Source organism: Manis javanica, chromosome 1 (genome assembly GCF_040802235.1).
Source record: "Manis javanica isolate MJ-LG chromosome 1, MJ_LKY, whole genome shotgun sequence".
NCBI classification, from domain to species: domain Eukaryota; kingdom Metazoa; phylum Chordata; class Mammalia; order Pholidota; family Manidae; genus Manis; species Manis javanica.
This window is the reverse complement of record NC_133156.1, coordinates 155,131,637-155,157,432: the sequence shown is the minus strand read 5'-3', so window position 1 is coordinate 155,157,432 and position 25,796 is coordinate 155,131,637. Positions and strand designations below refer to the sequence as shown.

General features: G+C 45.7%; 1 protein-coding gene and 1 non-coding gene across 3 annotated transcripts; both read left to right on the top strand.

Moving 5' to 3' along the window:
• The first annotated feature begins 1,871 nt into the window (after positions 1–1,871).
• Positions 1,872–12,215, top strand: ECRG4 (ECRG4 augurin precursor). Of its 2 annotated transcripts, none has more exons than XM_073238868.1 (4): positions 1,872–2,544; positions 6,952–6,999; positions 8,855–8,975; positions 9,385–9,529. In XM_073238868.1, the coding sequence occupies exons 1-4, from the start codon at positions 2,124–2,126 to the stop codon at positions 9,458–9,460; spliced, it is 666 nt and encodes a 221-aa protein (XP_073094969.1). In that variant the 5' UTR covers positions 1,872–2,123; the 3' UTR covers positions 9,461–9,529. The 2 variants fall into 2 exon arrangements, with proteins under 2 accessions (XP_073094969.1, XP_017532720.2); XM_017677231.3 differs by lacking the exon at positions 9,385–9,529 and adding an exon at positions 11,856–12,215 and having other exon boundaries at positions 1,964–2,544; positions 8,855–9,012.
• A 4,855-nt stretch (positions 12,216–17,070) lies between these two features.
• LOC140844607 (U6 spliceosomal RNA) lies at positions 17,071–17,177 on the top strand. Its single transcript, XR_012123165.1, has one exon. It is a non-coding gene; the product is annotated as a U6 spliceosomal RNA (small nuclear RNA).
• The last annotated feature ends 8,619 nt before the right edge of the window (positions 17,178–25,796 follow it).

Here is a 25,796-nt window from a genome sequence, read left to right as displayed (position 1 = left end):
TTTGACTCAGAGTCAAACTGCACCCCCCACACCCTGTGTCTGGCCGTCTCTGAGATCTCCTGTGATCAGTGGCAGCTCTGTGTCCAGAGCTGCCCTCCTTTCCGTGATGTTGGCCCTGTAGACCTTCCCTGATGGGCATGGGCTCCTGGCACCCTCACTGGGTGGTGTCACTTGGCATGCTCTTCCAGCACCATGTTTCCTGTGACCAGGAGTGAGGGAGGGAGGACTCTTGGTCGCTGTGGTGTTTTGAGGTGGAGGATGCCAAGTCAGGGCTGTGTTTGAGAAGGTTGGTCTGCTAATGCATAATAATGAGTATGGGGGATACTGACTCAGCCAAACGGAGGTTTCCAAGCTTCTGGCCAAGGCTGGAGGGTGGGGATAGGGAAGGAGCTCACAGGTGTCAGAGACTATGAATGGAGAGGCTGGAGGGGAGTCGTGATAGTGATAATCTTTCCTAACATTTCTGGTGCTTGCTAGATGCCAGGCTCTGCCCCTGTAGTCTCTGATCTCAACTGCTAAATAATATTACAGTTGATATTTAGGGAAGTTTTAGAGAAGGAGGCCTAGAGAGGACATGTGTTTTATGCAGGCAAAGGCGACTCGCTGTCAGTATGCTCTTCCAGCACTGGCTTCCCATCTGTCCCCTCCTTGTGACAGCTGCTACTGACCCTCTGGCCCCTGGGATGTGGGCTGGAGAAGGGTGGAGGTGGCCTGGGAATGAGCTCACCTCCATCACTCCCTGGGGAGAGGAATCAGGGCCTAATCCTCACAAAATGTTCTTCTCACCCACTGGCAATTATTTGAAAATAATTTTCTGTAGAATCCTTGATGTCTTATCAATGCTATATTAAAGCAGTAATCAAGGTTTTTAAAAATACATATATAAGCTCATTAAAAAATTAGGACTCAATATTCACTTTGTCTTCAAATCCTACGACAGTGTGACCTGGGTAGAGCAGACTTCTTTCTTCTTGGAATATCTGAATTAACAAAAAATAAAATTGCCACTCTGCATTTTCAGCTGCTAATGGGAACAAGGGACAGGTGTGAGAGCTTGAAATGTAGGCCTGGTTCCAAAAGAAACTGTCCAGGGGGGTGGCTGCTGTCCTTATTGACCACATGAACTCCGTTCTGATCAAAATCTAGTTAAGAGATGAGAATTTACATGTTACATCAGCAAATACTGTCTCAGACACACAGTGAGGGGGGATGTTTCCAAAAGGTAAATGAGAGATTATAGTTAATATTTTTAATGTATACTGTGAACCAGTCCAAACAGCATGTTGACTTTCTGTTTGCTCTGATTTTCTTCCTAATAATAGATGTCTCGTCCTGGGCAAAGGTAAATATTTTGTGCTTTTTGTTGCTTTTTCATCGTCCCCCCTTCAGCAGTTTCCCCAAGGGTAAGACCCTCCCTGCAATCGTTTGCTGTTGCACATTACCTTTCCCCTCCGGCGCCTCGGGAAGCCGGTGCAGCCGGTCTTAGGGGTCCTCACAGCCACTTGACACTCTTCCTTGGCCCGGCATCTCCCTGTTCCAGCTCAAGGTCAGCGTCCTCATTCCCACTGCCCGCTGGAGACCCCGCCGCCTTGCAGGGAGGGCCGATGACACGGTGAGGTGGAGGGCACCCACCACTGGAAGGTGGGGAACACGAGAAACCAGACGAGGAAGGGAGGCAGCAGCCCAGGCCAGACCAGACCTTCGGCGGGAAGGGCTCCTAACGGGAGGTAATCACACAGGGGCCGCTCTGTGGCGGGCGCCCAGGGGGATCAGGTAGGGGCCTGCCCAAGGGCAGCTGGGACAAATCGCTCCCGTGTCGCTCCCCACGGCACCCCGCCCTTCGGCGTCCTCTGCACGCGAGCAGGGCGGGCCTGGGAGGCCCGGTGCGCTCCCCTCCAGCCTCACGTGGGGGCCGTGCAGGGGCTCGCGGCTGCCAGAGCGCAGGGGGGCGCGCTGCCCTGCCCGCACCTCCAGAGCGCGGCCCTCCTGGTTTCCACAGGCTTTCCTAGCGGCGTGGCTTGGAGCGGGACGTTTTCCTGGGCTGACTGCAGCTCCGAGCCCGCACTGTGGCGTCTCTGAGCCTTTCACAGTATCCCCGAGCACAGCGCTGCCAGAGGAATCCAATGAAGCCATTCCCAAGGCCCCTCTGCCCCCGCGGCGAGCGCGGCGGCGCGGCCGGCTGGTCTCCCACCCCGTCCCCTGGCCCGCAGCCCTCATCCGCTGATGTCCGCGGCCCTCCCCGGGCCGCCCTGCTGCGGTCCTCGGGGCTCTGGCACCGCGCCGGGAGCAGGGGGCTGGCGCGGCCGCTGGGCCCTGCTCGTTGGCTTGGCGCCCGCCGGGCAGGCAGGCAGGTCCCGCCCCGCAGGTTCGCAGAGAGCGTCCGCCGCCCGCGCCCCTCTCCGCGCCCAGTCCTCCCGCGAGCCGCGAGCGGAGCACACGTGGCCCTCTTGCCGCCCCGCGCCACCATGGCCGCCTCCTCTGCGCGGCCCGCCGTCCTGGCCATGACCGCGCTGGCGCTGCTCCTGACGCTGTGCCTGGGCCCAGGTAAGTTGGCGCCGCCGGGGCGTCGCGGAGGCAGATCAGTGACGGGGTGGGCCTAGGGACCCATCCTGCGCGCGGGCGAGGGGTGATAGGGGTCTTGGGTTTTGCGCTTGCAGGAGGGGGAGTAGCACGCTTGGGCAGCGGACAGAGTACCAGGACCAAGGGCAGGGTCTCAGATGTACGTGGAAACCTTGAGAAAGAATGAGAACGAAAAGTCTGAAGGAGGGACAAGAGGAGTTTGGAGCCTAATGTCAGGGGCAAAGGGGTTTGGGGAGCTTTGGGCGGGGCCTGCCCTCCAGGCCTGAGGGAGCTTTAGGCTTCATCACCGAGATTCCCTCCCAGTCGCTCTCCAAACGGGGCAAGTTCCAGGTCTGCAGAGCTGCCAGCAGGCTCACAGTCCAGATGGGGGCACTCCTAAGGAGAAATCCTTACCCTTCTCTGCTGCATGAGCCTCAGTGAAGCCGCTGAAAGTTACAGGTTCGTTCCCAATAAAACATCTACATTCACACACACACACGCCCAAAATGAAGCAGTTCGGTGGGTGTGCAGACATCTGAACCCTGTGAGTCCACAGACCCCAGCTTAAGAAGGGCCATCTGAAAATAATACGTTTTGTCCTGACCATATTGCCTGCCTCTTGAGTCGCCAGTGGCCTCCTGTGTGCAGGGGCACCGTGAAGGCTCAGGCTCAGCTTGGACAGGCAGGTATCGTGATCCCCGGCCAATTGCAAAGGGGACCAGGGTTGGGAGGTGTGCAGTGACTTGGCCGAGCCCCTGAAGCCGGTGCTTTTCCCACTGCAAAGCTGCTGGGCGCCGTCTAATGGAAATGAGGCTCTCTTGATTGCTCAGCTTCTGTACTGTGCCTCTTCAAATCAGGTGTGGAAACCCAGGCTCTCCATGGAGGGCAGGGAGCGGACAGGCAGCAGGAGCCCTGAGGCCAGAACCCTGGGTCTGGGGGAACAGCAGGGGACCAGTTCCAGTGTGTGTGGGGGGGCATCACTGCTGTTCTAAACTACCACCGCAAGAGAGGCTAATCAGTATTTGCTGTTATGTGATTTCTTTACCTCTCTGCTTTGTTCCTCCCATTTTAAGAAGCATGTCTGAGTGAAGTGAGTGAGCCTTGGCTATAAGCCATTCCTTTTCAGGTTGTATTTTATATTGTTCATACCAAGAACATAGTGAAAGTCATTTAAAATATTGTCATTGAGCTGGAATATGAACATAAGATATCAAATGAAAATCTTCATATCTATGAAAAGCATACAGGTGACTCTGTATGACACCTAATAACATTTAATGGAGAAAATGATCACTGCCCCTTCTTGATCAATTTATTAGTAGTTGTTAACTCCTTCAAAGGAGGCATCCTGCAATTCTCAATGTGTTGGGGAACCTAACAGCAGGTAACTTGATTTGATAAATTCAGGAGTGCCTATTATCACAGCCTAGGAATAGTGACAGGTGATGTTGGGCTAAAAACTACTACAGGAAAAAAATCACAGCTATTCATTTGTTCTTTATTCCTTTCTCCAAACTAATTTAGTGTGTCATCCAATTATATGTATTAATATTGATAGTTCACTGTGTAGTAATTGGCAGAGGCAACATTAATGATTCATAATTTAGGACTTATCCCTGCTTTGCACTTGGATAGCTGAGATTTGGTGGGGTTTTCATTTCTGGAGCAGCAGTGACACACATTTGCTGCAATAAATTGCAGCCTCCTGGCAAATGCCTAAGCCCTGTGTCTACTACTTCAGCATCAGGCTACATTTACTCCTTCACTGTAAGTGCTTTCACAGAAGGCACACAGTTGGAGGTACAGTTCTGTATGTGTGACCCTGTGGGTTGTTAGAGATGAGCAAACATTAAGATATTAATGAATGCTGATATTGGTACCGAGGAACGTAGCTGCCTGCTTCAACAAACGTTTTCATAGATTTCTTCTTGGACTTACTGTTGGAAGGGAAGCACAGCCTTCAAGAGTGGCGCCAGCCCATCTAATTAAACAGTCCCTCTAAGGGAGTCTTGCAAGCACACCTCCCTGCTGATTAATGCTCAGATGCCTCCAGCAACTCTTGATGGGGAACCTCTCGGGGTGACATTTCATCTTTGGATGGCTGTCCAGGTATTGGGAACCAACTTCCTGCCCTCTTCAATGGCCCAGTGGACCCTTAGAGCCATGGTTCTCCTCCCAGAAGTTCCATTTCTCTAGGTTAAACATGGAAATGCCTCTAAGTTTTTCTCATGTAATACATGTTTGGGGCCTTCCCTCCCTGGACCCTTTCCTCGACCACAGCTCCAGCCTATCTGTGACCTGCAACAGGACGTCCTGAACTGAGCCAAACAACAGAGGTAGTGATGGAACAGAGATGAGACAATTATGTTCTTTTCTCAATTTGCTATTCTTTTATTAACGTGGCCTAAAATTGCAATTGCTTTTTAAATAACCACATCACTGTAGACTGCCGTGAGCATAGACAGCGACAGCCACTGAACTCTGACAGCTGCACTTCTGTCTCAGGGCCCCCCACCCTCTTGCACAGTAGATGCCCAGCCTTCTAGGGAAGTGTTAGGACACCAGGACTTGCTCCCCAGGACTTCAGCACCTCTTGTGATATTTAAGAGAGACCTACCAACTCCCTGACAAGACTGTTTTTCACATACAGCATCAGGCCATCATTGGAAAGCTGGTTTGTCCCTGTTAGTACAGTTGGTCACCTCATTTTGCTGTGTGCTTCAGATTATGCAAGTTTACAGGGGTGTTTTTGGCAATCATTTGCTGAATCACTTTTGGAATCATTTCTCAAATCATACTCCACTGTGGCAGTAAACATATATTTTTAAGTGCACATATACTAAATATCTCTAACCAGATCATTTGACGGCTTGGTAAATTTTTAACAGAGTTTGTACATTTTTCATGACAGTTCATAGTAATGCTTTACTAAGTAGTGTGATGGATTTTTAGTTTTAATCCCTGTGCCAGTTTTGGAGGGTGTTGGTAATACATGTATGATGCAACAACAACAACAAAAGACCCTGGTCCCTCAAGAGTCTTCCCACATCAGGCTCCCTGGCTGGCACCCCTACTCTACCTGTAGGTAGGTAGCACCCACATACACTGACGGGGCTGATAGGTGAAGTGGCTGTTTAGGGACCATGGGTGTGCTGAGTGACTTGGGCCCAGAGGCATGTGAATTCCAGTTTTGTAAACACTGGACACACTAATAAAATGCATGCAAGTAAAGTGCAGCTGTGGGCAGCCTGTTTGTGACCTTTGGCTAACAATGTGTTTGCTTTTTCCCAACTGCATTGTAAATTCTTTAAGCAGGGATTCTTAATCTTATTTGGGTCTCAGACACTGTTAAGTCTGCCAAAGGCTATGGCTCCTGTTCCCAGAAAACTGTACCTTGGCAGATGCAAGCACAGGCCTTGGGACCTGCCCATGGATGCGGGGGCCCTGGGCTAAGGACCTGCCCCCTGCCCTCAGTGAGAGTCTCCATCCTGGGGCCAGACCAGCTCCTTACCCCTGAACGTGCTCTGCTCACTATTTAGGAGACGGGCTTTTCCCCAGGAGGGCTACCCCCTCACAGGACAAGACTTATACCCCATGTAGCACTTGGGGATCAGAGGCATCTGAAATCATCAGACCAGCCCACCAGGTGGAGGTGGGTGTTCTATTCAGCAGACATGCTATTTTCTATTAAAATGATTGGGCTGATTAGAAACACTTTTAGAACTGAATAAAAATAACACAAATGATGCCTGATTACAAGATGATCAGGCTAGCTAGAACTGGGCTGAATCTTTAGTGATAAGGGGGGGTTCCTTGGCTTGTGACAGCCTGACTCTAATTTCTGCCTGCTCCAGCTTCACCTGCTGCCTCCTCTGTGTCCCCTTTTCCTCTTACAGGGGCACCACTTACTAGATTTAGAGGCCACCTTAAATCCAGTGTGAGATAACCTCTTGGTTCTTAGCTAGTATGTCTGTAAATACCCTATTTCCAAATAAGTTCACATTCCACGGTTCTGGGTGGACATAAATTTTGGGGGGACATTATTCAGTCCACTGAGCTATGAAAGGTGACAGTCTGCAGGAAGGTATATATGACAAATGGCTGGCTCTCAGGATAAGACATAAGAAGGGCAGAAAGAACAATGTCAGTTTTCCTAGGGCCTAGTTCACATCCCAACTCCCTTGGCCAGCCATGGGCACTGTCACCAGGGTAAGCCATGCGAAGCCTGAATTGTCCTTCCTGGAGGACAGGGAATGCAACAAGCATTAAATACTGTGATCCTACCAAGCTGCCAAATACAGATGGGGAATGCGGTGATTTTTCCAGCTCTGATTTCTGCATTTTAAAAGGTAAAGTGCAACTCTGAAAGGATTTCTATTTCCATTCCTTTAGGTGGCGTAAGTGGAAATAAACTCAAGCTGATGCTTCAAAAATGGGAAGGTAAATATACCCCAAGTGGATAAGGGTTGCATTCTTAAGTTGATTAAAATAAAATGGCAATGCTGAATGTGCTCATTGGAGTCTTGTATTTGGAAAATCAGAAGTGTTTACTCCTTAAAAGGCTAGCAGGTCTGAAGGGCTTATTCTGTGGGTATGTGGTGTGCTTTTTTACTAGGTAAATATTATTGCTGGTAAATGTTTGAAGGTTGTTTTTCTGAGAACTGTCAGTATGGACTCAAAAATAAAACAAACAGCATTATAATGTTAATTGAATGCTGTGTATTTCAGAACCATGATGCCCTTTAGAGCACATGTCTGAATTTAGAGCACATAAGACAGTTGGCAGGGTGCATGCAGAAAAGTACTGTTGTGGTACTCTATATCCAATTAGCTTTGGGGCAGGGTTAGGCAAGAAAAAACGTTTTGTTACTAACACCTGCTGTGAAAATACCCCTCAGATAAACGTGGTAGACAGCAAAAATGTTCATAGGAAACAGAACAGTCTGGGAGCCCCACACTAGGAGCTCTGGGCCTGCTGTAATCAGTCAGACCAGCCATTCCAGCTGTGTGCTCTGGGAATGCCACTCTCCTTTGCATGTTCATCTTCACCTATAATATGAAGAAGTTATCCATTCCTCAGATATTAGGAAGTGTGACTGCATTTCTGATGTGAACACTTATTCTTCACCCCCTTAGTTAACGGGAAGGCTAATAAGCTGATGTCTGCTCCCTGACGTGGGTGCCCAGCACTTACTCCCATGCTTCCCAGTGAAGCCCCCAGGTGTCTGCCCAGGTGCTGACCACACAAGGCCCCTCCTGGGGCTGGGGACTCCTGGAGGGCTCTCAGCATCCTTCCTAGCACCTCCACTGCTCGCAAGGCCCTGGTCCACCCTGACAGATGGCCCTGCTCTGTGAGCCGCAGTGGGAAGCTCTTGCAGGCCGGCCAAAGTGGGGGCCAGAGAGCAAACCATCGAGATAATCCCAACTCCTGGGGTACATCTCAGCTTTTATTCAAGTTGAGACACGTACTGAGCACTAACTGTGTACAAGAGTATAATAGGCCCCGAGGGAAATAGACAAACAAGAGGTGAGGAAACAAATCCTCTATCTAGGTACCAATGAACACACAGGGCCCTTTACTCCCATAACCTGTGCACCCTTCATGACCACGCTAAGATGGGGACTGCCCTTCCAGCATGCCAGATGAGGGGACAGATGCAAAGCCAGACAGCAGGGGCCAGCCTGGGGCATGGCTGCTTTCCTGAGCACATCCTGCAGCAACCCTGCCCTTCCAGTAGCTGGGACCATGATGGAAAGGCAATAGCGGACATGGTAAAGCAAGGGGCAGGACCTTCCCAGTCTCAGCCAGCTCGTCCGTGGTCCATGAGGCTCAGAGATGGTGGCCCAAGGTGGCACCAGGGTCCCAGTGAGCTGCTGTGAGAAGCTTTATCACTAGGCTGGCCTGGGTCCCGGGCTTGGCCTCACCCTCCTGTGCTTTTCCTTTCTAGTTTCCTGAGCAGGCACAGTGCCCTCGTTTGCATATACAGCAAACCGTTGTTTTCTGAATGCAGAGCCCAAGGGGTAGGCACGGTGAGTGGCTGCAGGGGTGAGCTACCCTTCGTGTGATGCCTGGGCCCTAGAGACTGAAGGCTCGCCCGGGTCCCTTTCACAGCCATGCCCCTGGAGAACTGACTCACAGGCAGCAGGGAGACTGGTGATGTGGGGCAGCCTGTCATCACACGCCATGTCAGAACGGAGCAGAAGCCAGACCATGTATATGTGGTGGGACTGGGGAGCAGATGAACATTAGAGAACCTCCCCCGCCCCCAGTAAGAAAATAAATCACTCATTTCAGCACCTGCTCCAGCTGAGACCAGCGTGGCTGCCGAGGAGAGCAAAGCCAAGGAATTCCTCAGCGGCCTGAGGCGCCAGAAGCGGCAGCTGTGGGACCGGAGCCGGCCGGAGGTCCAGCAGTGGTACCAACAGTTCCTTTACATGGGCTTTGACGAGGCGGTGGGTGTTCTCACCTGCCGGAGGCCTGGCTTCCTGCACGGTGGAGTGGGGACCGGGCTTGGCTTGTGCAAACGACAGAGAAAATCAGGCTTCCCTTTCACTCCAAAGGCTTAGGTCCATCGTATGCCAAGTGCTCTCCAGGCGTTAGACTCTATTCCCATCTGTATAAGGACTCAGCTCGAATTTCCCGTCACACTACCCCAAATGAGAGTCTTTCCCGAGCACGGCTGGGAAGAATTCCAGAGACATCCCCCTCCAGAATGGCTGCGACTTAGATTCATAGAGAATCTCATTTTCCTAGGAGTCTTTTTATCTGTAGAGTTTGCCTGAGTGTCCTTAAAATAACTCACAACCTCCCAAACATATTTTCAGCCTTACCTCAAAAAATGTCAGGAACAGCAAAGTCAATGCTAGACCCATGAGGACAATGGACAGAGATGAGCACTGACTTGAGTGGTGGGGCTTCACAGATGTTTCTTGGAAAACATGTCAGTGCGTTTGAGGGAGAAGATGGTTTCATTCATGTGTCCAGGTAGGTGGGCAGTAGTTTTGTGGCACAGGAGTAAGTCGGTTGGTCATGGGGTAGACACAGCCTGCCAGCCATCCAGGCGGCAGGTGAGGGGCCGCATCTCCTGCTGGGGCAGGTGAGCCTGCAATTCACACTGTGAATAGAGGGTGTATATAAAATGTGGCAAGAGGTGAAGAAAACTCTTCAGAAACATTTTTAATGGCTGCAGAGAATAACCATGTAGCTAGATCATAACACTCCTCTCCTTCTGACCCACTGGACATATGGGTGGTTCCCTAATTTTTTGCTACTCATATATAATTTTTTGTGTGCAAATTGCTAAACACATATAGGCAAGCTCTGTGCCAGGCATGATTGTGAGTACACATATAGATTAACATTCATAACAAACCAAAAGGCAGGTACTGTTATTTGCATTTTTGTGTACAGTTTGTCCTGTATTTAGTATTAACGGGCTCAGTGGAGTTACTAGGGCAAAGGGAGACTCACATAGAAGGGCCTGTAAGCCTGTTGTGTGTTCCCTTAAGTAACGTGTGAAAGCACCAATTTTCTAGTATCTTCAGCAGCATCTGGTCTTTTCATTGACAATATACTTCTTTGATAGACGGAAATACTGTGTTCTCTCTTACTATTTTGCATTTCTTTGATTTACCAATATCTGCAGTTTATTAAAATGAGAGTTTAACATGGAGAAATGACCAAAATAATGATTGGTAACAAAACCAGAATAAAGATGAGGAGCAAATAAGATTATATGCATAGAAAAGTTCAGAAGGAAATGTATCAAGCACTACTTGTGGTTGCCTTTGGCAATGGAATGATGATCCCCCTTTTCCTTTGCCCTGCACCCACAAATAGATTTCTAAATACAAGTCTGTATTAGTTCTGTATTCACAAAACATTTAAAAAATGTATTGAAAAATACACTTTATGCCAAAACCTCAAACAAGATCATAAAATGAGAAAAACTAAGGAACCACATTATTTCACTATGGGAAAAACTGCAGTGTTGTGAGAAAAGAAAGTGTTTTCCTGGTCAAGGTGGAGGCTGAGGGGATGCTTAGAAGAGGCCAGAGCCCCCAGGCTAAGCAAATGGCATGAGTCATCTCTCCAGCCCGGCACAGTCTGGCCCATTGCTCATCCAAAGTGGGTGGGTGGCCACACAGAGCACAACACAGAGTTCTCAGATATTAATGTTCATTGGCAGTCAATATACAGTAAAAGTAGATGACAGATGCAACCACTAGAAAGTTCGATCTGGGGATGAGGCATGGTGCCTTGAGAATCTGCACTTCACAGCGTACCTTGAAATTTGGATGCAGGGGTCCACTGGCCACACTTTCAGAAAAGCTGGACCCAAAGCCCCAACTTCTGGACATGCTTGACCCTCCTCAGGCCATCTCTCTGCTCCCTGCCTTTTTGTCCTCACACAAAATCTCACCCAGTCCTGAGCATCAACACATCTAAGTCCCAATCTAAATCCATCTTGCACGTTCACCAGCAACAAAAAAAAAATCTCTCCTTTAAAAAATGGGTTAACAGCCAAGACAGTTGCCCAGGCTGTAAATGGGAATGTCATTCTGCACTTCCCACTCCCCTTGAGCTGTCCTTCCCTTACTTGTGTTAACTACACCTGTCTACTGGGGTGTCTCTCAGGGACTGCAAGGTTCTTCAAGGTAGGCAATCTGGGACTCGTTTTGAGTGGCCCTCCAGTGCCCAGACCATGGCCTGATGTGCGGTGCCCTCTTAAACAGTATCTGTGGACTTAGTAAATGCACTGTGCACGTTCTCTCCACCACCACGGGTCTGATCACAAGTACCCAAAATACCTGCCCCGTGGCTCAAATGTGCCAGTGCAGTGGCTGGTATAATGCAGCCAACATTTGTCAAGCACCTGCTCTGGGTGCAGGAGTGGGCCTGGTCGGGCATCGGACGGGGAGACAGACAGATCTGCCTCAATAGGACATGCACCACGCCTGGGCGCAGGCTGTGCCTGTATTTGGTAGATGTCTGTGTTACTTACCAAGAAAGAGAAAAATGTTTAAGTCTGGGTTATATTTAAAACTTACATGACAGAAGTTTTTAAGGGTAAGGGTGTGCATTCCTTTGGGGAAAATAGCTTGGATCCATACTCTGCAGCTGGCTGTATGGGCCGCTGAGCATGGAACACTAAAATGGGTTGCAAATTCAGGCTCTTCATCATGGAAGAACAACGCCCCAGCCTGACTTGGCTGCAGAGAGAAGCCAGGGCAAAGGTGTGGTCCAGGGGGAGTGTGTATCCTTAAGTCCATTCTCTATTGTTCTTTTTCTCCAGAAATTTGAAGATGATGTCACCTACTGGCTAAACAGAGATCGGAATGGACACGACTACTACGATTCCTACCAACAGCACTATGACGAGGATGCTGCGATCGGCCCGCGGAGCCCCTACAGCTTTAGGCACGGGGCCAGCGTCAACTACGACGACTACTAGCCAGCACCAGGCGTGGCCTCTCCACGGCGCCCACGCTGCTTGGTCTTTGGAGTGCTTCCTTTCATTAGATACTTCCTACCTGCTTCCTGTGACCAGAAAGGAGGAATTAAAGCTAAGAATATAAATGCCTTTTGATGTGTTGTGCAAGTACCTAACAATGCATTTCATTTAAAATTAGAAATAAAAGCATTTTGTTAAAAAGCCTCAGAATTCATTTGAATAAAAATTAAGCTGACGACCATTTCCTTTCCCTGCTTGTCTCTGAAGCTGGGCCATCATTGGAGAGGCACCACCCCGTTGTCTCCCCCGTGCTGTCCTTCCAGAGCCCGCACTGCAGGCCATGGACTGAGCAGGTGTCTTCAGTCTGTCACAACCCAGTCCACACTCAGTGCAAGACATAAACCAGCAGGAAGTTTTGGTTGAGAACTATTTAAACCTACAGAACATGGTTTGGAGTATTCTAACAATTTGATGGGTGTTTGAGGGCTTTTTCTGGTTCCAGGCCCTCAGCTAGCTGGATCTGTTTACTATTCTCATTCAGGAAATGAAGGGTCATAGAAGAAAACCCAGACTGGCTGATTTCAGAGCCTTACGTATCTTAAAAAATTAAAAGAATGAACTCAGGAAAGATAAAAGGATATACTTCACATTATATAAACCACCTGAGGGAAGGACAGGGAGAGTTGCTGGGGATGGAGTGGGTGGGGGGAAAGGGGGGGAAGGAGATGCGGTAGGGAGCCGTCGGGCCAGGAGGGATCTGCTCACACCCATGCACACCTACAGCCGGTAGGGGATGAGCAGTGCGGGGAGGTTTCACTCAGAATGGCTCTCATACTTTTGTGGGTCACAGACCCCTCTCAGGGAAGTTTTTTTTCTCAGAAAAATGATACACAATTTTGCAGTCTTTGAAACATCTATTCAGAAACCATAGGTAATAACAAACCCTGGGCTTAGTAACAAGAATTGGCTTTAGGAGAGGTGTTTATGGACAATCACAACATCTGCATATAAAGGTCATTCTTTTTCTTGGGAATCCTTACAACTTTTTAAATCTGTGATAAAACATACATAAAATCTGTTTTAACTATTTTTAGGTGTACAGTTCAGTGGCATTAAGGACATTTGCATTTTTGTGCAGCTCTCACCACCATCCACCCCTGAACCTGTTCATCTTTCTAAACTGAGACTATCCCTGTTAAACAACAAACCCCTGGTACCCTCCCCAGCCCCTGGCAACCACCAGACTACTCTGCGTGCTTGAATTCGATGACTCTGGGCGCCTCGTACAAGTGGAATCATACAGTGCTTGTCTTTCTGTGACTGGCTTATTCACTTAGCATCATGCCCTCAAGGTCCATCCATACTGTAGCCCGGACAAGAGTTTCTTCCCCTTCTAAGGCTGAAAAATACTCCATTGCATTTTATACCCCATTTTACTTACCCATTCACCTGTCCATGGGCAGCTGGGTGGCCTCCACCTTCTGTCGTGAATAATGCTATGAACCCGGGTGTACAAATATCTCTTCATGTCCTTGCTTTCATTTTGGGGGAATATGCCCAGAAATGGTATTACTGTATCATACAGTAATTGTTTAATATTTTTGAGGAACTGCCATACATGTTTTCCACAGTGGCTGTATCGTTTGACATTCCCACCCTTAAAACTTCTATTCTTCTTGACTATTGGGCTGGTTCAAAACCCAGGGTGATGTTAAAGGAAGGAGATTGGAGGGTGGCGACGGAGACGTGGTCGCTTCATTACTAATCCTCAAGTGCCTGCCATGTTTTTCTGTAAAGTATGTTTGCTGAACATTCTTTGTAGATACCTTTTATCAGGGAAATTACTGTAATTTTAAAACATACTAAGAAAGTTCTTAAATAGCATATGAATGTTGAATTCTATTTAATCTGATGACATAACTTTTCTTTTTAATCTATTAATATGAATTCTGTATTAAAATTCTAACTTAATTGACAAAATTCCTGCAATAAAACCTAACTTTATCTTTTTTTTAATTCATTGTTGGATATGGTTGGATAATACTTGCTTGGAATTTCTGCATCCATGTTCATGAGGAAATACTGGCTTATTTCCTTCTGGTTCTGATTTTATCCATTTAGGTGTCAAAGGTTATGCTGATCTCTTAAAATGAGCCTTTTCCATTCTCTGTGTGAGGATGGAACGGTCTGTTTCCTGAATTATTTGGTAGCAATCAGATATTGCCATTTGGATATGATGCTTTCCTCATGGCAAAATTTCTGACTTTAAATTTCTTTTACAGGTTAACTATTATTCTTTGTGCTTCTTCTTGAGTATGTTCTGCTAAATTCTAAGTAGTTATCCATTAATATCAAAGTTTTGAAGTGTGTGGAGAGTTTTTCTTAATATCCTCTTGTCTGCTTTTCTCTGTAGCCTCTGTGGTTTATGTGTTTTTTTCATTCCATTTCATTTGTGCCTTTAAAAAGATAAAATTTTCAAACACAAAGTTTTTGCTTTGTTGAGCTGTTCTTTTTGTAAATTTGTTGAATTTCATGAATTTGTTCTTTTAATTTCCTTCCTTCTATATCTGTGGGTCTTTCATTTTACATTAGATCTTAGCTCTATTTTGAGACTTATTTTTCTTAAAGGCAAGCACTTAATACTTTGTTTCCTCCCAAGTATCGCATCCCATATGAAAAGTTAGATGATGAAATCTTCTAATTTAATTTACAGTTTCTCGATGGACCCATGAGCTGATTACAAGTGTTATTAAATTTCCAAGTGAATGAATTTTTCTAATTATCTTATTGGCTTTGTTTGATAACTTACTTGCAATTGGGGAAACAAAAAAAAAAGTTTGGTCAAAGTTCCCAATCCTTTGAAGTATACTGGGGCCAACTTTATTTCTGAGTGTACATCAACCACAGTAAGTATCCATGTGTGTCTTTTGAAAGGAATGTGTCTTTTCCAGACATCAGATGTGGTCAAGTCCATCAGTATACAAGCTCAATAGTTAAATTGTTGACATTTCTTTCTTTCTGATTTTTCTTTGGTCCTTCTGATCTACTGATTAATGATATATGTGTTAAAATCTACTACGGACTTGACACGTTTTTTTCTTTAATTTTGCCAGTCTGGCTTCAAATGAGGCTATATACAAACTCATGTGGCACACACAAATTTAGAATCGAAACATCTTTCCAGTGAACGGAATCATGTATCATTATGCAGTGAATTTCCCTATTTCTAGCAATCTGTTTTTCCTGAATTGCTCTTTGATGTTAATAGGACTTCATGTGACTCCTTTTGGTTACTAATTTCCCATCTATCTTTTCCATAGTTTAACCTTTTATTGTTCTGGTCCTCTAGGGGCATCTTCTGTAAAAAGTACATAGCTGAAATTTGTTTTTAAAACATGACATAGGGGCGGAGCCAAGATGGCAGTGTGAGTAGAGCAGCAGAAATCTCCTCCCAAAACCACATATATTTATGAAAATACAACAAAGACAACTCTGCCTAGAATAGAGAAGAGGACACAGGACAACATCCAGACCACATCCACACCTGCGAGAACCCAGCGCCTCATGAAAGGGGTAAGATACAAGCCCCGGCCGGGCGGGACCCGAGCACCCCTCCCCCAGCTCCCGGCGGGAGGAGAGAGGACTGAGCGGGAGGGAGAAGGAGCCCAGGACTGCTGAACACCCAGCCCCAGCCATCCGGACCAGAGCGCAGACACAGTGCATGCGTGGGGTCCTGGATACTAGGGAAACAGGCCAGCAAGACCGGTGAGCGGGACCCTGAGGCTGGCACCTGAGGACAAAGAAAAGAAAGCAGCTTTTTTAAAAAATTATTTATTTATTTATTTATTTATTTTTTGTTGATGTTCTTTTGTTTTGGTGAGTGCTTTTTGGAATACTTAAAGAGACAGGGCGGGACACTTATTCCAGAGGCAGGGAATCTCGGGATCTCTGGGCACTCTAACCCCCTGGGCAGCAGGGAGCACGGAGGCCCCTCACGGAGATAAATAGCCTCCTAGCCGTGCCCCCTCCAACAAGGATCCACCATTTTGGAGCAGCAGCCCGAGCCAGGTCACACCCACCATAACAGCAGAGATAAACTCCATAGCAGCAGGCCAGGAATCAGAAGCCCTGTCTGCACACAGCTGCTCAGCACAAGCCACTAGAGGTCGCTGTTCTTCCAGGAGAGGAAGGCCACAAACCAACAAGAAGGAAAGCTCTTCCAGACATCACTCGTACCAGCTCTGCAAACTATCTCTATCACCATGAAAAGGCAAAATTACAGGCAAACCAAGATCACAGAGACAACAGGCAAACCAAGATCACAGAGACAACACCAGAGGAGACAGACCTAACCAGTCTTCCTGAAAAAGAATTCAAAATAAAAATCATAAACATGCTGATGGAGATGCAGAGAAAAATGCAAGAGCAGTGGGATGAAGTCCGGAGGGAGATCACAGATGTCAGGAAGGAGATCACAGAAGTGCAACAATCCCTGGAAGGATTTATAAGCAGAATGGATAGGATGCAAGAGGCCATTGAAGGAATAGAAGCCAGAGAACAGGAACGTATAGAAGCTGACATAGAGAGAGATAAAAGGATCTCCAGGAATGAAACAACACTAAGAGAAGTATGTGACCAAACCAAAAGGAATAATATTTGTATTATAGGGGTACCAGAAGAAGAAGAAAGAGGAAAAGGGATAGAAAGTCTCTTTGAAGAAATAATTGCTGAAAACTTCCCCAAACTGGGAGAGGAAATAATCGAACAGAATATGGAATTACACAGAACCCCCAACAGAAAGGATCCAAGGAGGACAACACCAAGACACATAGTAATTAAAATGGCAAGGATCAAGGACAAGGAAAGAGTTTTAAAGGCAGCTAGAGAGAAAAAGGTCACCTATAAAGGAAAACCCATCAGGCTAACATCAGACTTCTCGACAGAAACCCTACAGGCCAGAAGAGAATGGCATGATATACTTAATGCAATGAAACAGAAGGTCCTTGAACCAAGGATACTGTATCCAGCACGACTATCATTTAAATATGATGGCGGGGTGCTCGCTTCGGCAGCACATATACTAAAATTGGAACGATACAGAGAAGATTAGCATGGCCCCTGCGCAAGGATGACACGCAAATTCGTGAAGTGTTCCAAAAAAAAAAAAAATATGATGGCGGGATTAAACAATTCCCAGACAAGCTAAAGCTGAGGGATTTTGCTTCCCATAAACCACCTCTACAGGGCATCCTACAGGGACTGCTCTAGATGGGAGCACTCCTAAAAAGAGCATAGAACAAAACACACAACATATGAAGAATGGAGGAGGAGGAATAAGAAGGGAGAGAAGAAAAGAATCTCCAGACAGTGTATATAACAGCTCAATAAGTGAGCTAAGTTAGGCAGTAAGATACTAAAGAAGCTAACCTTGAACCTTTGGTAACCACGAATCTAAAGCCTGCAAAGGCAATAAGTACATATCTCTCAATAGTCACCCTAAATGTAAATGGACTTAATGCACCAATCAAAAGACACAGAGTAATAGAATGGATAAAAAAGCAAGACCCATCTATATGCTGCTTACAAGAAACTCACCTCAAACCCAAAGACAAGCATAGACTAAAAGCCAAGGGATGTAAAAACATATTTCAGGCAAACAACAGTGAGAAGAAAACAGGGGTTGCAGTACTAATATCAGACAAAATAGACTTCAAAACAAAGAAAGTAACAAGAGATAAAGAAGGATACTACATAATGATAAAGGGCTCAGTCCAACAAGAGGATATAACCATTTTAAATATATATGCACCCAATACAGGAGCACCAGCATATGTGAGGCAAATACTAACAGAACTAAAGAGGGAAATAGACTGCAATGCATTCATTCTAGGAGACTTCAACACACCACTCACCCCAAAGGATAGATCCATCGGGCAGAAAATAAGTAAGGACACACAGGCACTGAACAACACCCTAGAACAGATGGACCTAATAGACATCTATAGAACTCTACATCCAAAAGCAACAGAATATACATTCTTCTCAAGTGCACATGGAACATTCTCCAGAATAGACCACATACTAGCTCACAAAAAGAGCCTCAGTAAATTCCAAAATATTGAAATTCTACCAACCAATTTTTCAGACCACAAAGGTATAAAACTAGAAATAAATTCTACAAAGAAAACAAAAAGGCTCACAAACACATGGAGGCTTAACAACATGCTACTAAATAATCAATGGATCAATGAACAAATCAAAATAGAGATCAAGGAATATATAGAAACAAATGACAACAACAACACTAAGCCCCAACTTCTGTGGGACGCAGCGAAAGCAGTCTTAAGAGGAAAGTATATAGTGATCCAGGCACACTTGAAGATGGAAGAACAATCCCAAATGTATAGTCTAACATCACAATTATCGAAACTGGAAAAAGAAGAACAAATGAGGCCTAAAGTCAGCAGAAGGAGGGACATAATAAAGATCAGAGAAGAAATAAACAAAATTGAGAAGAATAAAACAATAGCAAAAATCAACGAAACCAAGAGCTGGTTCTTTGAGAGAATAAACAAAATAGATAAGCCTCTAGCCCAACTTATTAAGAGAAAAAGAGAATCAACACAAATCAACATAATCAGAAATGAGAATGGAAAAATCACGACAGACTCCACAGAAATACAAAGAATTATTAAAGATTACTATGAAAACCTATATGCCAACAAGCTGGAAAACCTAGAAGAAATGGACAACTTCCTAGAAAAATACAACCTCCCAAGACTTACCAAGGAAGAAACACAAAAGTTAAACAAACCAATTACGAGCAAAGAAATTGAAACGGTAATCAAAAAACTACCCAAGAACAAAACCCCGGGGCCGGACGGATTTACCTCGGAATTTTATCAGACACACAGAGAAGACATAATACCCATTCTCCTTAAAGTGTTCCAAAAAATAGAAAAAGAGGGAATACTCCCAAACTCATTCTATGAAGCCAACATCACCCTAATACCAAAACCAGGCAAAGACCCCACCAAAAAAGAAAATTACAGACCAATATCCCTGATGAATGTAGATGCAAAAATACTCAATAAAATATTAGCAAACAGAATTCAACAGTGTATCAAAAGGATCATACACCATGACAAAGTGGGATTCATCCCAGGGATGCAAGGATGGTACAACATTCGAAAATCCAACATCATCATCCACCACATCAACAAAAAGAAAGACAAAAACCACATGATCATCTCCATAGATGCTGAAAAAGCATTTGACAAAATTCAACATCCATTCATGATAAAAACTCTCAGCAAAATGGGAATAGAGGGCGAGTACCTAAACATAATAAAGGCCATATATGATAAACCCACAGCCAGCATTATACTGAACAGCGAGAAGCGGAAAGCATTTCCTCTGAGATCGGGAACCAGACAGGGATGCCCACTCTCCCCACTGTTATTTAACATAGTACTGGAGGTCCTAGCCACGGCAATCAGACAAAACAAAGAAATACAAGGAATCCAGATTGGTAAAGAAGAAGTTAAACTGTCACTATTTGCAGATGATATGATACTGTAACATAAAAAACCCTAAAGACTCCACTCCAAAACTACTAGAACTGATATCAGAATACAGCAAAGTTGCAGGATACAAAATTAACACACAGAAATCTGTAGCTTTCCTATACACTAACAATGAATCAACAGAAAGAGAAATCAGGAAAACAATTCCATTCACCATTGCATCAAAAAGAATAAAATACCTAGGAATAAACCTAACCAAAGAAGTGAAAGACTTATACTCTGAAAACTACAAGTCACTCTTAAGAGAAATTAAAGGGGACACTAATAAATGGAAACTCATCCCATGCTCATGGCTAGGAAGAATTAATATTGTCAAAATGGCCATCCTGCCCAAAGCAATATACAGATTTGATGCAATCCCTCTCAAATTACCAGCAACATTCTTCAATGAATTAGAACAAATAATTCAAAAATTCATATGGAAATACCAAAGACCCTGAATAGCCAAAGCAATCCTAAAAAAGAGGAATAAAGTAGGGGGGATCTCACTCCCCAACTTCAAGCTCTAGCACAAAGCCATAGTAATCAAGACAATTTGGTACTGGCACAAGAACAGAGCCACAGACCAGTGGAACAGATTAGAGACTCCAGACATTAACAAAAACATATGTGGTCAGTTAATATTTGATAAAGGAGCCATGGACATACAATGGCGAAATGATAGTCTCTTCAACAGATGGTGCTGGCAAAACTGGACAGCTACATGTAGGAGAATGAAACTGGACCATTGTCTAACCCCATACACAAAAGTAAATTCAAAATGGATCAAAGACCTGAATGTAAGTCATGAAACCATTAAACTCGTGGAAAAAAACATAGGCAAAAACCTCTTAGACGTAAACATGAGTGACCTCTTCTTGAACGTATCTCCCCTGGCAAGGAAAAATAACAGCAAAAATGAACAAGTGGGACTATATTAAGCTGAAAAGCTTCTGTACAGCAAAAGACACCATCAATAGAACAAAAAGGTACCCCACAGTATGGGAGAATATATTTGTAAATGACAGATCCAATAAAGGCTTGACGTCCAAAATACATAAAGAGCTCACACACCTCAACAAACAAAAAGTCAAATAATCCAATTAAAAAATGGGCAGAGAAACTGAACAGACAGTTCTCCAAAAAAGAAATACAGATGGCCAACAGACACATGAAAAGATGCTCCACATCGCTAATTGTCAGAGAAATGCAAATTAAAAACACAATGAGGTATCACCTCACACCAGTAAGGATGGCTGCCATCCAAAAGACAAACAACAAATGTTGGCGAGGTTGCGGAGAAAGGGGAACCCTCCTACACTGCTGGTGGGAATGTAAATTAGTTCAACCATTGTGGAAAGCAGTATGGAGGTTCCTCAAAATGCTCAAAATAGACTTATCATTTGACCCAGGAATTCCACTCCTAGGAATTTACCCTAAGAGCGCAGCACTCAAGTTTGAAAAAGACAGATGCACCCCTATGTTTATCGCAGCACTATTTACAGTAGCCAAGAATTGGAAGCAACCTAAGTGTCCATCAGTAGATGAATGGATAAAGAAGAAGTGGTACATATACACAATGGAACATTACTCAGCCATAAGAAGAAAATAAATCCTCCATTTGCAACAACATGGATGGAGCTAGAGGGTATTATGCTCAGTGAAATAAGCCAAGTGGAGAAAGAGAAATACCAAATGATTTCACTCATCTGAGGAGTATAAGAACAAAGGAAAAACTGAAGGAACAAAACAGCAGCAGGATCACAGAACCCAAGAATGGACTAACAGGTACCAAAGGGAAAGGGACTGGGGAGGATGGATGGTTAGGGAGGGATAAGGGGGGGAAGAAGGGGGTATTATGATTAGCATGCATAATGGGGGGGAGAACAGGGAGGGCTGTGCAACACAGAGAAGACAAGTAGTGGTTCTACAACATTTTGCTATGCTGATGGACAGTGACTGTAGAGGGGTTTGTGGAGGGGGGGACTTTGTATAGGGGAGAGCCTAGTAAACATAATATTCTTCATGTAATTGTAGATTAATGATAACAAAAAAAAAGGGAAAGAAAAGGGGGATTACTCCCTGATAGGATAAAACTAAGTGTAAATCAATGATTAAAGCATGCTTTAAATATCCTTAATTTTGATCATTTAAAGGGTGTCAGATGATCAGCTACGGAAGTACATTTTTCTGATAATATTTCTTTCTCTTAAAAAAGAAAAAAGCAGGGGCGGGAGCCAAGATGGCGGCGTGAGTAGAGCAGTGGAAATCTCCTCCCAAAAACACATAGAGCTATGAAAATATAACAAAGAAAAATCTTCCTAAAATAGAGACCACAGGACACAGGACAACATCCAGACCACATCCACACCTGCAAGAACCCAGCGCCTTGTGAAGGGGGTAAGATACAAGCCCCAGCCCGGCGGGACCCGAGCGCCCCTCCCCCCGGCTCCCGGCGGGTGGAGAGAAACCGGAGCAGTTTTTTTTTTTGGCGAGCGCTTTTTGGAAGCCTTAGAGGGACGGGCCCCCGTTGCTGGGGAGGCAGGGTGGCAGGACCGGTGAGGAGGTGCCTGGGAACGGCGCCGGAGGACAAAGAATATCCCGCGTTTCTCCCTGCGAGACCTGGGGGCGGGTGCCTGAGACCGGTGCCTGAGGACGGAGGAGGTCGCGCGTTTTTCCCCTTTTTTTTTTTTTTTCTCTTTTTGGCAAGCGCTTTTTGGAAGCCTTGAAGGGACGGGGACCCCAGTGCTAGGGAGGCACGGTGGCGGGACTGGTGAGCGGGTGGCTGGGACCGGCGCCTGAGGACAAAGAATATCCCCCGTTTTTCCCTGCGGGACCGGTGGGCGGATGCCTGAGACCGGCACTTGAGGACAGAGGAAATCGCGCGTTTTTCCCTTTTTTTTTTTTTCTCTTTTCTGCGAGTGCTTTTTGGAAGCCTTAAAGGGACAGGGACCCCGGTGCTAGGGAGGCAGGGCGGCGGGACTGGTGAGCGGGTGCCTGGGACCGGCACCTGAGGACAAAGAATATCCCGCATTTTTCCCTGTGGGACCGGTGGGTGGGTGCCTGAGACCAGCACCTGAGGACGGAAGAAATCGCGCGTTTTTCCCCCTTTTTTTTCTCTCTTTTTTTGCCAAGTGCTTTTTGGAAGCCTTGAAGGGACAGGGACCCCGGTGCTAGGGAGGCAGGGCGGCGGGACTGGTGAGCGGGTGCGTGGGACCAGTGCCTGAGGACCAAGAATATTGAGCGTTCCTTCCCTGCGGGACCGGTGGGTGGGTGCTTTTTGGAAGCCTTGAAAGGACAGGGACCCTGGTGCTAGGGAGACAGGGCAGCAGGACCAGTGCGCGGGTGCCTGGGACCGGCACCTGAGGGAAAAAAAAAAAAAAATCGCGTGTTTTTTCTTTTTTTTTTTCCTTTCTGTTCCCTCTCTCATTGTTGCTGTTGTTGTTTTGGTTTGGAGAGTGCTTTTTGGAAATCTTAAAGGGGCAGGACAGGTCACTTAGACCAGAAGCAGGGAATCTGGGGATCTCTGGGCACTCTAACCCCCTGGGCAGCAGGGAGCACAGAGGCCCCTTACGGAGATAAATAGTCTCCTGGCTGCTCCCCCTCTAACGGGGCTCCACCATTTTGGAGGAACAGCCCCAGCCAGGCCAAGCCCACAGCAACAGTGGAGATAAACCCCAAAGCAACTGGGCAGGAAGCAGAAGCCCTGTCTGCGCACAGCTGCCCAGCACAAGCCACTAGAGGTCGCTATTCTCCCAGGAAAAGGCTACAAACCAACAAGAAGGGAAGCTCTTCCAGCGGTCACTTGTACCAGCTCTGCAGACTATCTCTATCATCATGAAAAGGCAAAACTACAGGCAGACAAAGATCACAGAGACAACACCTGAGAAGGAGACAGACCTAACTAGTCCTCCTGAAAAAGAATTCAAAATAAAAATCATGAACATGCTGACAGAGATGCAGAAAAAAATGCAAGAGCAATGGGATGAGATGCAGAGAAAAATGCAAGAGCAGTGGGATGAGATGCAGAGAAAAATGCAAGAGCAGTGGGATGAAGTCCGGAAGGAGATCACAGATGTCAGGAAAGAGATCACAGAAGTGAAACAATCCCTGGAAGGATTTATAAGCAGAATGGATAAGATGCAAGAGGCCATTGAAGGAATAGAAGCCAGGGAACAGGAACGTATGGAGGCTGACATAGAGAGAGATAAGGGGATCTCCAGGAATGAAACAACACTAAGAGAAATATGTGACCAATACAAAAGGAGGAACGTTCGTATTGTGGGGGTGCCGGAAGGGGAAGGGGGAGGAGGGGGGATGGAAGGTGTCTTTGGGGGGGTGATTGCTGAAGGCTCCCCCAAACTGGGGGAGGAGATGATCGAACAGACCATGGAATTATACAGAACCCCCAACGGGGGGGATCCGGGGAGGACAACACCAAGACACATAGTGATTGGAGTGGCGAGGATCAAGGACAGGGAAAGAGTTTTAGGGGCAGCTAGAGAGGGGAGGGTCACCTATGGGGGGGGACCGGTCGGGCTGGCATCGGACTTCTCAGCGGAGGCCCTGCGGGCCGGGAGAGAGTGGCATGGTGTACTTGGTGCGGTGGAGCGGGGGGGCCTTGAACCAGGGATGCTGTATCCAGCACGACTGTCATTTGAATGTGATGGTGGGATCGGGCGATTCCCAGACAAGCAAAAGCTGAGGGAATTTGCTTCCCACAAACCACCTCTACAGGGCATCCTACAGGGACTGCTCTAGATGGGAGCACCCCTAAAAAGAGCACAGAACAAAACACACAACATATGAAGAAGGGAGGAGGAGGAATAAGAAGGGAGAGAAGAAAAGACTCTCCAGACAGTGTATATAACAGCTCAATAAGCGAGCTAAGTTAGGCAGTAAGATACTAAAGAAGCTAACCTTGAACCTTTGGTAACCACGAATCTAAAGCCTGCAATGGCAATAAGTACATATCTTTCAATAGTCACCCTAAATGTAAATGGACTTAATGCACCAATCAAAAGACATAGAGTAATAGAATGGATAAAAAAGCAAGACCCATCTATATGCTGCTTACAAGAAACTCACCTTAAACCCAAAGATAAGCATAGACTAAAAGTCAAGGGATGGAAAAACATATTTCAGGCAAACAACAGTGAGAAGAAAGCAGGGGTTGCAGTACTAATATCAGACAAAATAGACTTCAAAACAAAGAAAGTAACAAGAGATAAAGAAGGCCACTACATAATGATAAAGGGCTTAGTCCAACAAGAGGATATAACCATTCTAAATATATATGCACCCAATACAGGAGCACCAGCATATGTGAAGCAAATACTAACAGAACTAAAGAGGGAAATAGACTGCAATGCATTCATTGTAGGAGACTTCAACACACCACTCACCCCAAAGGATAGATCCACCGGGCAGAAAATAAGTAAAGACACACAGGCACTGAACAACACACTAGAACAGATGGACCTAATAGACATCTATAGAACTTTACATCCAAAAGCAACAGGATATACATTCTTCTCAAGTGCACATGGAACATTCTCCAGAATAGACCACATACTAGCTCACAAAAAGAGCCTCAGTAAATTCCACAATATTGAAATTCTACCAACCAATTTTTCAGACCACAAAGGTATGAAAGTAGAAATAAATTCTACAAAGAAAACAAAAAGGCTCACAAACACATGGAGGCTTAACAACATGCTACTAAATAATCAATGGATCAATGAACAAATCAAAATAGAGATCAAGGAATATATAGAAACAAATGACAACAACAACACTAAGCCCCAACTTCTGTGGGATGCAGCGAAAGCAGTCTTAAGAGGAAAGTATATAGCAATCCAGGCACACTTGAAGAAGGAAGAACAATCCCAAATGAATAGTCTAACATCACAATTATTAAAACTGGAAAAAGAAGAACAAATGAGGCCTAAAGTCAGCAGAAGGAGGGACATAATAAAGATCAGAGAAGAAATAAACAAAATTGAGAAGAATAAAACAATAGCAAAAATCAACGAAACCAAGAGCTGGTTCTTTGAGAAAATAAACAAAATAGATAAGCCTCTAGCCCAACTTATTAAGAGAAAAAGAGAGTCAACACAAATCAACATAATCAGAAATGAGAATGGAAAAATCACGACAGACTCCACAGAAATACAAAGAATTATTAAAGACTACTATGAAAACCTATATGCCAACA